General features: G+C 57.2%; 2 protein-coding genes across 3 annotated transcripts in view; one reads left to right on the top strand and one right to left on the bottom strand.

The window, feature by feature from the left end:
- The window catches only part of IGSF21 (immunoglobin superfamily member 21), a 109398-nt gene that overhangs the window by 62681 nt on the left and 33648 nt on the right, over nucleotides 1–13069 (bottom strand). The gene's annotated exons all lie outside the window — the stretch shown is intronic.
- On the top strand, nucleotides 6159–12354 carry LOC133352510 (uncharacterized). Its single transcript, XM_061568193.1, has 3 exons — nucleotides 6159–6666; nucleotides 7246–7541; nucleotides 11377–12354. Exons 1-3 carry the CDS (start codon nucleotides 6159–6161, stop codon nucleotides 11380–11382), a joined length of 810 nt encoding a protein of 269 aa, XP_061424177.1. The 3' UTR covers nucleotides 11383–12354.

Here is a 13069-nt window from a genome sequence, read left to right as displayed (position 1 = left end):
CCGCACGCGCCCGATGACAGTTAAACACGTCCCACGTGACGCGCCCAGTAAATTAACGCCGTCCGAGTCACGTGGTGCTGGTCACTCCACCCCACCCTCTCGTGTACCGTGCCGGCCTTCATAGGTGCTACTCGCCAACAGCACTTACCCCAACTAGTCTGTTAAAGGCGGTGTGTACCCCCCGTGTGCCACGCGTGGTGCGTATTCCGTGGCACACATGCACCGCAAATGCACCAGAGCCGGGCCCATTTCTCGCCCGGCTCTAAGCGACGCGCTCGTCGCTTACTATGACACCTTCACTCACTTTATTATGACCCCTTGAATAAAAGATTATTATATTTCTATAATATAATAACAACTATGAAATTATTACATCATTATTACATCATGAAACTATTCATTAGTTATTATATTATACTATTAATTACTATGTTATAAATGTTTATATTATTAATTGTTATTAATATTATGTTGAATCTTGAGTTAAAGCTTTCGTGACTACAGGAATTCATCCTCTTTGGGTTATTCGGTAAAGTCACGTAGATAGAAAAATAATAATAAAAATCACGACGTTTTGATCGCAACACGAGAAATCGTCTTCAGGTGAAAAAAGCAGTTATTACCTTGTTAAATGTTTTTACATTAACAGGCTAAATGTCTCACTAACATAGCTACTGCTCCATTTTCCTCGACGGCGCTCGTTGTTTAATCGGCTGAATGTCTCTCATCAACACGGCCGCTGCTGTGGGAGCCGTCTCACATTGACATGCTAATCTCTCATCTCGAGCAATGCAATGGCTGCTTCAGCACCGTAGTCGTGGGGTTACATTAACAGATTGACATGCTAATCTCTACCAATACAATGGCCGAGGTATAGAGAGCTCTGCGATCTTACACTTACTTGCAAACTCCATCTCTAGCCCCGCCCACTTACCCTTGGGTTGTACCCATCTCAAACCTATAGAACCTCTGGCTGCAGTAGCTCTCTCGCGATATCTCTTCCTGCCTCAGCAGTCCGTCTGCTGTATTTTTTCACCTGAAGACGAAAGACCCAAAGAGTATAATATTATATTAGTATATGATTAATTATATTACTATTAATTTTATTAATATCATATATTATTAATATGATAAATAATGAATACAATTAGATTATAAATTATTGCATTATTATTGATTATTATGACACTATAATCGCTGCCGCCGCCGCCTCCTTGTCAACGCGTACGATTCGTCTCCGTGCAAGAGCAGGCAATCGCGGCGCTCGCACACATCGCAGGAGTGACTGAAGGCGTCCATAATAAAGCGATTGAAGGTGTCAAAATAATTAATCATATAATAAATAACTAGTGATATATAATAATGAATAACAATACAATTAATGATATAATAATTGAAGGTGTCGTAATATAATGATTAATAATGTGATACTATAACAAAACAACTAGCAATATAGTAATTCATAATATAATAAGTATTTTAACACAATATCATCCATAAGAGGTTTTTTGGGTTAGATCGCGTAAATATGTAGTGGAGTAACGCGCGCGGGGTTTTGCAAGCAGTGTGCATGCACGCGTGAGCCGCGGACAGTAGAGTCACGTCAGGGCAAACAGGTGCGGTGAGAGCAATCCAGAGAGAGACGACACATTAAGGTGCATAGCGGTGATTGGCTGGCTGCAAATGCAGACACGGTGCAGGCGCCTCGGAGTCTGCAGATTGAGGCGATAGCAGCGGAAGCCAAGCGCGAGAGGCGACGGGAGGACGCCAGCTTAATTAGGGCGTTTAATGAGGAGCAGGATAAATACGGCAACGTGTGAGGCAGGGGTGGGTTGGAGTGAAGAGTGAACACAAGAGAAGTTGGGGGCCCCGCCCTCCACACCAGCAAGGGCGAGGTTAGAGAAGCGAGCGTAGAAAGGCTAGCAGTAGAGAGGCTAGCAGTGGAGAGGCTAGCGGTAGAGAGGCTAGCAGTAGAGAGGCTAGCAGTGGAGAGGCTAGCGGTAGAGAGGCTAGCAGTAGAGAGGCTAGCAGTGGAGAGGCTAGCGGTGGAGAGGCTAGCGGTGGAGAGGCTAGCGGTAGAGAGGCTAGCGGTGGAGAGGCTAGCGGTGGAGAGGCTAGCGGTAGAGAGGCTAGCGGTGGAGAGGCTAGCGGTGGAGAGGCTAGCGGTAGAGAGGCTAGCGGTGGAGAGGCTAGCAGTAGAGAGGCTAGCAGTAGAGAGGCTAGCAGTGGAGAGGCTAGCAGTAGAGAGGCTAGCGGTAGAGAGACTAGCAGTAGACAAGCTAGCAGTAGAGAGGCGAGCAGTAGACAGGCTAGCGGTGGAGAGGCTAGCGGTGGAGAGGCTAGCAGTAGAGAGGCTAGCAGTAGAGATGCTAGCAGTAGAGAGACTAGCAGTAGACAAGCTAGCAGTAGAGAGGCGAGCAGTAGACAGGCTAGCGGTGGAGAGGCTAGCAGTAGAGAGGCGAGCAGTAGACAGGCTAGCAGTAGAGAGGCTAGCAGTAGAGAGGCTAGTAGTAGAGAGACTAGCAGTAGACAGGCTAGCAGTGGAGAGGCTAGCAGTAGAGAGGCGAGCAGTAGAGAGGCTAGCAGTAGAGAGGCTAGCAGTGGAGAGGCTAGCAGTAGAGAGGCTAGCGGTGGAGAGGCTAGCGGTGGAGAGGCTAGCGGTAGAGAGGCTAGCGGTGGAGAGGCTAGCGGTGGAGAGGCTAGCGATAGAGAGGCTAGCGGTGGAGAGGCTAGCGGTAGAGAGGCTAGCGGTGGAGAGGCTAGCGGTGGAGAGGCTAGCGGTAGAGAGGCTAGCGGTGGAGAGGCTAGCAGTAGAGAGGCTAGCAGTAGAGAGGCTAGCAGTAGAGAGGCGAGCGGTGGAGAGGCTAGCGGTGGAGAGGCTAGCGGTGGAGAGGCTAGCAGTAGAGAGGCTAGCAGTAGAGATGCTAGCAGTAGAGAGACTAGCAGTAGACAAGCTAGCAGTAGAGAGGCGAGCAGTAGACAGGCTAGCGGTGGAGAGGCTAGCAGTAGAGAGGCGAGCAGTAGACAGGCTAGCAGTAGAGAGGCTAGCAGTAGAGAGGCTAGTAGTAGAGAGACTAACAGTAGACAAGCTAGCAGTAGACAGGCTAGCAGTAGACAAGCTAGCAGTGGAGAGGCTAGCAGTAGAGAGGCGAGCAGTAGAGAGGCTAGCAGTAGAGAGGCTAGCAGTGGAGAGGCTAGCAGTAGAGAGGCTAGCAGTGGAGAGGCTAGCGGTGGAGAGGCTAGCAATGGAGAGGCTAGCAGTAGAGAGGCTAGCAGTGGAGAGGCTAGCGGTAGAGAGGCTAGCAGTAGAGAGGCTAGCAGTAGAGAGGCTAGCAGTAGAGAGGCGAGCAGTAGAGAGGCTAGCAGTAGAGAGGCGAGCAGTAGAGAGGCTAGCAGTGGAGAGGCTAGCGGTGGAGAGGCTAGCAGTGGAGAGGCTAGCAGTAGAGAGGCTAGCAGTGGAGAGGCTAGCAGTAGAGAGGCTAGCAGTGGAGAGGCTAGCAGTAGAGAGGCTAGCGGTAGAGAGGCGAGCGGTAGAGAGGCTAGCGGTGGAGAGGCTAGCGGTGGAGAGGCTAGCGGTAGAGAGGCTAGCAGTAGAGAGGCTAGCAGTGGAGAGGCTAGCGGTAGAGAGGCTAGCGGTAGAGAGGCTAGCAGTGGAGAGGCTAGCGGTAGAGAGGCTAGCAGTGGAGAGGCTAGCGGTAGAGAGGCTAGCGGTGGAGAGGCTAGCGGTAGAGAGGCTAGCGGTAGAGAGGCGAGCGGTGGAGAGGCGAGCGGTGGAGAGGCTAGCGGTGAAGAGGCTAGCGTTGGAGAGGCTAGCGGTGGAGAGGCTAGCGGTGGAGAGGCTAGAGGTGGAGAGGCTAGCGGTAGAGAGGCGAGCGGTGGAGAGGCTAGCGGTGGAGAGGCTAGCGGTAGAGAGGCGAGCGGTAGAGAGGCTAGCGGTAGAGAGTCTAGCGGTGGAGAGGCTAGCGGTGGAGAGGCTAGCGGTGGAGAGGCTAGCGGTAGAGAGGCTAGCGGTAGAGAGGCTAGCGGTAGAGAGGCGAGCAGTAGAGAGGCGAGCAGTGGAGAGGCTAGCAGTAGAAAGGCTAGCAGTGGAGAGGCTAGCAGTGGAGAGCGAGCAGTGGAGAGCGAGCAGTGGAGAGGCTAGCGGTAGAGAGGCTAGCGGTAAAGAGGCTAGCGGTGGAGAGGCTAGCAGTAGAGAGGCGAGCGGTGGAGAGGCTAGCGGTGGAGAGGCTAGCGGTGGAGAGGCGAGCGGTAGAGAGGCGAGCGGTGGAGAGGCTAGCGGTGGAGAGGCGAGCAGTAGAGAGGCGAGCGGTGGAGAGGCTAGCGGTGGAGAGGCTAGCGGTGGAGAGGCTAGCGGTGGAGAGGCTAGCGGTAGAGAGGCTAGCGGTAGAGAGGCTAGCGGTGGAGAGGCTAGCGGTAGAGAGGCTAGCAGTGGAGAGGCTAGCGGTAGAGAGGCTAGCGGTGGAGAGGCTAGCGGTAGAGAGGCTAGCAGTGGAGAGGCTAGCGGTAGAGAGGCTAGCAGTGGAGAGGCTAGCGGTAGAGAGGCTAGCGGTGGAGAGGCTAGCGGTAGAGAGGCTAGCGGTAGAGAGGCTAGCAGTAGAGAGGCTAGCAGTAGAGAGGCTAGCAGTAGAGAGGCGAGCAGTAGAGAGGCTAGCAGTAGAGAGGCGAGCAGTAGAGAGGCTAGCAGTGGAGAGGCTAGCGGTGGAGAGGCTAGCAGTGGAGAGGCTAGCAGTAGAGAGGCTAGCAGTGGAGAGGCTAGCAGTAGAGAGGCTAGCAGTGGAGAGGCTAGCAGTAGAGAGGCTAGCGGTAGAGAGGCGAGCGGTAGAGAGGCTAGCGGTGGAGAGGCTAGCGGTGGAGAGGCTAGCGGTAGAGAGGCTAGCAGTAGAGAGGCTAGCAGTGGAGAGGCTAGCGGTAGAGAGGCTAGCGGTAGAGAGGCTAGCAGTGGAGAGGCTAGCGGTAGAGAGGCTAGCAGTGGAGAGGCTAGCGGTAGAGAGGCTAGCGGTGGAGAGGCTAGCGGTAGAGAGGCTAGCGGTAGAGAGGCGAGCGGTGGAGAGGCGAGCGGTGGAGAGGCTAGCGGTGAAGAGGCTAGCGTTGGAGAGGCTAGCGGTGGAGAGGCTAGCGGTGGAGAGGCTAGAGGTGGAGAGGCTAGCGGTAGAGAGGCGAGCGGTGGAGAGGCTAGCGGTGGAGAGGCTAGCGGTAGAGAGGCGAGCGGTAGAGAGGCTAGCGGTAGAGAGTCTAGCGGTGGAGAGGCTAGCGGTGGAGAGGCTAGCGGTGGAGAGGCTAGCGGTAGAGAGGCTAGCGGTAGAGAGGCTAGCGGTAGAGAGGCGAGCAGTAGAGAGGCGAGCAGTGGAGAGGCTAGCAGTAGAAAGGCTAGCAGTGGAGAGGCTAGCAGTGGAGAGCGAGCAGTGGAGAGCGAGCAGTGGAGAGGCTAGCGGTAGAGAGGCTAGCGGTAAAGAGGCTAGCGGTGGAGAGGCTAGCAGTAGAGAGGCGAGCGGTGGAGAGGCTAGCGGTGGAGAGGCTAGCGGTGGAGAGGCGAGCGGTAGAGAGGCGAGCGGTGGAGAGGCTAGCGGTGGAGAGGCGAGCAGTAGAGATGTGGTGGTCAAGGTTGACACCAAGGTTGACACAGGTCACACAAGTCACACAAGCTAGGGGAGAGGTACGTACCGATCTGGACCGGCCCGGATTGACGGGGACGAGAGGTGGTTGGAACGGCTCTGAGGGGAGGGGGCTGGCGAGAGCCAGGGCCCGAGACACCCCCGCCCCTCAGAGAGAGGGGATATATAAGACGGCTCCCGAGAGAGCGGAGGGGGCGATCGGAGGAGAAGCTGAAGAAGGAGAGCCGGAGATCCTGGACCCCCAAGCCTCAAGGATGCCGCCCCGCTGGAACTGAGTGGGCTGAGTAGCTGTAGGCTAGGGAAGAGAGTGACAGAGTAGCTGTAGGCTAGGGAAGAGAGTGACAGAGTAGCTGGAGGTTAGGGAAGGAGAGAAATGAGAATAGAGACGGAGGCTGTACCTCCCTAGGTTGTGTGTGTGGGACTGTCTCCCCAGTGAGTCCTGAGGGCTAGTGTTATCGGAATAAAAGCGTGTGGCCTCTACGAAGTGTCGGTCTCATTCAAGGATATTACATTTGGTGTTAGAAGCGGCCAAAGAACCTCGCCGACATGGAGACAAGGCAGAAAACGCTCACCAGGGGCCAGGAGAAGGACGTCGAGGGAGACGCTGAGCCGGAGGCGGGAGCGCCATTTCCGGGGGACGGGTCTGCGGGGGCGGGCTCGGGTTCTCCGGGGCCCTCCAGGAGTCCGCCGACGTCGGGATGGGCGATCCAGTCAGCCCATGCCCGGCTGGCCGATCTCCTCCATGCCGCTGCCTCCATCCTCGACGAGCTCACGCTGGGGGGAGCGGGAGCGCCGGGTGGAGTACCAGGCCGAAGGATGGGACGGGTTCCCGCCGAGAAACGCGCCATTCCCGCGCAAAACTTTGACGTCACCTCCGGAGGGGGAGACGTCACTTCCGCCGGGGATGCGGCCGCCGGGGATGACGTCACTTCCGCCGGGGGGGTCACCGCTTCCGGAGGACATGACGTCAACCGCCCAGGAGGTCAGGGGGCAGAGGTGCCTCGCGTCACATCCGCCATCTGCGGCCTTACACCGGGAGAAGCAGAGTTTTCGGGTAGGTGCCCGCCGATTCCGTCTGATATTCTGCCGCCGCAAGATGCTTCACATACTGCACTTGGGACGCTGCTGTCTTCAAGGGGGGACTACATCCCGGCGCTACAACAGCGCTTGCCTTCGCTTCAGGTTTTCACGGCAAAGGGGGGGGACTGGGCTGCTTTTTCACGCCGTTTCGTGGCAAATGCCGAGACGGCTGGGTGGTCTGCTGACATCGCTCTCCGAGCCCTGCCTTCCGCCTTGGACGACGTGGCCTTGGCCACGTTCCTCCTTATTCCACGGAGGCAACGCTCCACTTTGCAGGAGGCCCTCGATCGGATGGCCTTAGTGTATGGACCTCCATCCGAAACTAGACATCGTTTCGCCAGTCGGAGGAGGGAGGCGGACGAGACACCTCTTGCCTATCAGAGTGCACTGATGGCGTTGGCTCAAGCAGCCTATCCTCGAATGGACGATGTGGGCCTGGACTCCATCGTGCTTGAGAAGTTGCTGCTGCTGGCTCGGGAACTGAGGATTGCCATCCACGTCAAAGATGAAGCTAACCTTTCCTCGCTGGGGGCGGCACATTACCTGCACACAGAGTTGCTCCTCCAGCGGGATGGGCAGGTGGCTGCGTGCGCCGCTGCAAGAGTTGACGAGGTCCCGGATGCCCAGGCCTTCGCGTCACAGCGGGCCGCCAGTTGGAGGGGGGCCGACCGGCCTCGCCAAGGGGAAACCCGGGGGAGACACGGACCCCCGCGGGCGTTGGCCGGCGTCACGTGCTACAACTGTGGCCAGCTGGGTCACCTGGCATCGGGTTGCCCTGCACCCCGGCGCCGGGCTTCGGGTCATCCACCATCGTCCGCCCGTCCGCCGGCCGCTCCACAAGACCCCCAGGCATGTCGCGACACCTCACGCACACGGTCCCTGCCCGCATCTCATACACCGCGATTCGGCGCGCCAGTAGATCGCGTTGCGTTGAGGGGTGGGGAGCGGAATGGGGCTGATGTTCGGGGGCCACTTCGCGTGGCTCAGTGGTCCGAGTTGGCCCACAGGGTAGTGGCCGCGGCGACGGGCTCGTCGGTTATTCTCGGGGATATTGAGGGAATTCAATTTCGATTGTTGGTCGATACGGGGGCTTCGGCTACTATAATCTCCGACCTCATATACAACGTGTTACCAAAGAGATGTCAGGCACTCACCCCGTTCTCCGTCCCTTGCTTTGCGGCAAATGGGGGTTCCCTGGGGATTATTGGCCAAATAACTGCCCAAATTTGTATTGGCGACATTAAATTATCTGGTCCCATTTTGGTTTCCGATGCCTTGGCCGTTCCCTGTCTGTTGGGTACGGATTTCTTGGGGAGGATGCCCATCAAAATTTTGATTGACAAAGGCTGCATCGAGCTTCCTTCGGGCCGCCGGATGGCGTTTCTGCCTTCACCAAACCGGCTGCGCACAGCTTGCACGACCGTTCCGGCTATGGCGTCTGAAACCGTGCGGATTCCGCCGGGTGCGCAGATGCTGATACCGCTTCAGTTGCGCAAACCACTGGAGGCAGACGCTACATCGGGGGTTTTGTTATCTCCTTCAAATGCGACCGAGCGAGGGTTGGACCTGGTGGGTGCACAAACGCTTGTTCCTAGAGATGGACAGCCCTTCATTCAGGTGCTGAATGCGGGATTGCGGACGAAGGTCGTGCACCGAGGGGCTGTCATTGCACATGCGTCGCTGCCGCTGCACACTGACTCCGTTGCAGCTCATGTCGGTGAGGCGCCGGCGTCCGGGACGCAGGTGGGTGTCGATGAGGCATGGATGGATTCTCTCTGTTCAGGGGCTGAAAATCTTTCAGAGTCACAAAGATTCAAGCTGCGCATGTTGCTTCGTGATTTTCCCGATGTTTTTAGCAAACACAAATTCGATGTTGGGTGCACTAATCTATTGAAACACCACATTGATACGGGGGATTCTGCTCCCATTCGGCAAAATCCGTTCCGATTAAGTCCGGCAGAGAAGGAACATGTCCGGTTGGCAGTGAATGACATGCTTGCCGCAGACATTGTGGCTCCCTCCAACAGCCCATGGGGTGCGCCCATTGTGCTTGTTAAAAAACATGATGGCAGTTTGAGGTTTTGTGTGGATTTCCGGAAGCTTAACAAGGTTTCGCTGGCGGACGCGTATCCACTCCCTCGCATGGACGAGTCGCTCGATGCCTTGGCGGGGGCACGGTATTTTTCTACCTTGGACCTTTTGTCAGGGTTTTGGCAACTGCCCTTGGATGACGCTTCCAAACCTAAGACCGCGTTCCGTACACCACAGGGCCTTTATCAGTTCAACCGGTTGCCCATGGGATTGCACTCAGCTCCAGCGACGTTCCAGAGATTGATGGAACTGGTCCTCGCTGGCCTGCAGTGGGACTCTTGTCTTATATATCTGGACGACGTGATTATTTTCAGCCGTACGTTTGAGGAACATCTGGACAGACTGCGGGCTGTATTTCTCAGAGTGCGATCGGCTAATCTTAAATTTAAGCCTCAGAAATGTTTCCTGTTGCGTGAATCGGTGCGGTACCTCGGCCACGTTGTCAGTTCTACGGGTATAGCCACCGATCCTGCTAAAACTGACTGTGTAAGGTCGTGGCCCACGCCCACGTCGGTGGGGGAAGTCCGCAGCTTTATAGGCTTTGCGTCCTATTACCGCCGGTTTGTTGAGGGGTTTGCGACGATCGCCAAACCCCTTCATGCTCTGACGGCTAAGGGGGCTAAGTTCCATTGGGGGGATGAGGAAGACAGGGCGTTCAGGGCGCTTCGCGATGCCCTTGTCCGAGCTCCTCCCTTGTGCTATCCCGATTTCACGTTGCCCTTCATCCTGGACACCGATGCCAGCAATACCGGCATCGGCGGGGTGCTTTCGCAGGTTGTCAACGGGGTCGAACGGGTCGTTGCCTACGGCAGTAGGGTCCTGTCTCCGGCAGAGCAACGTTATTGCGTCACCCGCCGTGAACTGCTCGCTATTGTCGTGTTTGTTCAACAATATCGACCGTACCTGTACGGTAGGCATTTTACGGTTCGTTCCGATCACGCCGCGCTACAGTATGCGTTGAAGATAGACCAGCCGTCCGGCCAGCTGTCACGTTGGCTTGAGGTCCTACAGGACTACACGTTCACGGTGGTGTACCGGAAGGGGACACAACATTTGAACGCGGATGGCTTGTCACGCCTTCCTCCGGGTGATGGGTGCGCGTGTTTTATGGGCTCGGGGAGATGCAAATCGGCCACGAGTACCGCTCCGGCTTCTCCCTTGGCAGGGGCAGCAGGGGTGGTCGATGGGGAACCTGTCGCCGAGGGGGACTCGCAGGTGTTGGTCGCTCGCGACTCACTCCTCGATCTGCCTCTGGACGAATGGGGACGGTTCCAGATGGAAGACAATTCCCTCCTCAGGTTACGCCGTCGTGCGGAGAGAGGGGGAGATTGTCAGGAAAGGGTAGGTACTGTCAGGTTGCGGGAGGGTCTCCTCATGTCATGGGACGCCAGCTCGGGGCGTTACAGAATCGTCGTCCCCACCGCTCTGCGGGGCAGGGCCGTGTGGGCGGCGCACGAACGCGTCCTGCATTTAGGTATTCACAAAACGCTCGCTACACTGCAATTGGATTTTTTTTGGCCGGGAATGGCGCGCGATGTCGCCGACCTTTTGAATAGTTGCACACAGTGTGCGCGGCGGAAACACCCGGCTAGGGCGGCTTGCCCACCCCTTCAATCTATTCAGGTGTCCCGGGTTAATGAGTTGGTGGCTCTTGACATTCTGGGTCCCTTCCCTGTCACCGCTCGGGGAAATAAGTACCTGCTGGTTGGGGTTGAATATTTCACCCGTTGGCCTATGGCCTGGCCCCTCCCCAACCAGTCGGCAGCAGCCATTGCGGAGGCGTTTCTCCAGGGCTACGTCCTGGATAAGGGTGCCCCGGAACGGCTGCTAACCGACCAGGGAAAGAACTTTTCGTCCAATCTTCTGCGGGAGGTTTGTGACCTTTTGTGCACACAGAAGGTCCGGACTTCCCCCTACCACCCGCAGACCGATGGTATGGTCGAACGTCTACACCGGACCATTACCTCTATGTTGTGTCATCAGGTAGACGACACACAGTTGGATTGGGACCTGAGGATTCCCGGAGTTCTGGCCGCATATAGGTTAGCGCCTCACGCGGCCACGGGCTATTCGCCCTTCTACTTAATGTACGGCAGGGAAGTCGACCCCCCCGTGGAGGTGCAATTGCGGGTCCAGTCTGCGGCTTCTCGCTCGAAACTGTCCGAACACGCTCAGTTCAATATTCGGAAGTTGGTCGAGGCGAGGGTGGCCGCGCAGGAAAATTCCAGGGCAAGGCAACGGGCCAATGAGCGTCTGTATGATCGCCGGGTTACGGTGTATAAATGGGCGGTAGGGGATAAGGCGTGGCTGCACTGCCCGCAGGTGCCGCTGTCGACGTCATCGAAATTGCTGCGGCCCTGGCGGGGGCCGGTCGACATTGTTCGGGTCGTTCGGGACCAGTGTGTTAGGGTCGCGTGCGGACGGCGTTCTTGGTACGTGCACCCCTCGCGCCTGAAGCCCTATGTCGCACCACGCACTCACACACCTTCATCTCGCAGGGGCCGGCCGCGTGACGTGTCCGGCAGGTTGGGGGAGGGGCCTCGTGACCCCCTTGTTGTTCCAAAACCCCCTGCCACTCTTTCGGATGCTGCAGGTGTGAGTCCACCTAGGGTGGTCTCGCCAGAGGAGCGGGAAGCGAGCCGGCCGCCTGTCCAGCAGGAAGACGGCTCGCGGGCTGTGTCCCCGGGGCCTCGAAACGTGCCGGACGCCCGTCATCTGGGCCCTCCTGACCCTCCGCAAGGAACGCTGGCTTCTGGCGATGGACCCGCCACACGGACTCGTTCGAAGGGTCTCAGGTTCTCCTGAGACCTGTCGCAGACACACTGCCTCCTCACGGGGCCTGGGTGTTCGAGTCACCTTGTTCGTTGGTGTGGTGTGTCCGCGGTGTTCTTGTGTACAGGGGGGTTGGGGTAATTTATCGGGGATAGTTGTGTTGTTGTTGTTGTTCTGTTGTTGTTATTGTTGTGTTGAGGCTCACGCATTGTTATTGTCATGTTCAGAATTCCTGGTTCGCGAGTTAGGGTTGGGATGTGGATAGTGATGCAGCCGGGACGGCTGCGTGCTGTATAGGGGGGGGTGATGTGGTGGTCAAGGTTGACACCAAGGTTGACACAGGTCACACAAGTCACACAAGCTAGGGGAGAGGTACGTACCGATCTGGACCGGCCCGGATTGACGGGGACGAGAGGTGGTTGGAACGGCTCTGAGGGGAGGGGGCTGGCGAGAGCCAGGGCCCGAGACACCCCCGCCCCTCAGAGAGAGGGGATATATAAGACGGCTCCCGAGAGAGCGGAGGGGGCGATCGGAGGAGAAGCTGAAGAAGGAGAGCCGGAGATCCTGGACCCCCAAGCCTCAAGGATGCCGCCCCGCTGGAACTGAGTGGGCTGAGTAGCTGTAGGCTAGGGAAGAGAGTGACAGAGTAGCTGTAGGCTAGGGAAGAGAGTGACAGAGTAGCTGGAGGTTAGGGAAGGAGAGAAATGAGAATAGAGACGGAGGCTGTACCTCCCTAGGTTGTGTGTGTGGGACTGTCTCCCCAGTGAGTCCTGAGGGCTAGTGTTATCGGAATAAAAGCGTGTGGCCTCTACGAAGTGTCGGTCTCATTCAAGGATATTACAGAGAGGCGAGCGGTGGAGAGGCTAGCGGTGGAGAGGCTAGCGGTGGAGAGGCTAGCGGTGGAGAGGCTAGCGGTAGAGAGGCTAGCGGTAGAGAGGCTAGCGGTGGAGAGGCTAGCGGTAGAGAGGCTAGCAGTGGAGAGGCTAGCGGTAGAGAGGCTAGCGGTGGAGAGGCTAGCGGTAGAGAGGCTAGCAGTGGAGAGGCTAGCGGTAGAGAGGCTAGCAGTGGAGAGGCTAGCGGTAGAGAGGCTAGCGGTGGAGAGGCTAGCGGTAGAGAGGCTAGCGGTAGAGAGGCGAGCGGTAGAGAGGCGAGCGGTGGAGAGGCTAGCGGTGGAGAGGCTAGCGTTGGAGAGGCTAGCGGTGGAGAGGCTAGCGGTGGAGAGGCTAGCGGTGGAGAGGCTAGCGGTAGAGAGGCGAGCGGTAAAGAGGCTAGCGGTAGAGAGGCTAGCGGTAGAGAGGCGAGCAGTAGAGAGGCGAGCAGTGGAGAGGCTAGCAGTGGAGAGGCTAGCAGTAGAGAGGCTAGCAGTGGAGAGGCTAGCAGTGGAGAGCGAGCAGTGGAGAGGCTAGCGGTAGAGAGGCTAGCGGTAAAGAGGCTAGCGGTGGAGAGGCTAGCAGTAGAGAGGCGAGCGGTGGAGAGGCTAGCGGTGGAGAGGCTAGTGGTGGAGAGGCGAGCAG

Source organism: Lethenteron reissneri, chromosome 40 (assembly GCF_015708825.2).
Source record: "Lethenteron reissneri isolate LAM-NWPU_2019-01 chromosome 40, ASM1570882v1, whole genome shotgun sequence".
NCBI lineage: Eukaryota > Metazoa > Chordata > Hyperoartia > Petromyzontiformes > Petromyzontidae > Lethenteron > Lethenteron reissneri.
Note: the sequence above shows the minus strand (reverse complement) of the source record. Positions and strands in the feature narration are given on the sequence as shown.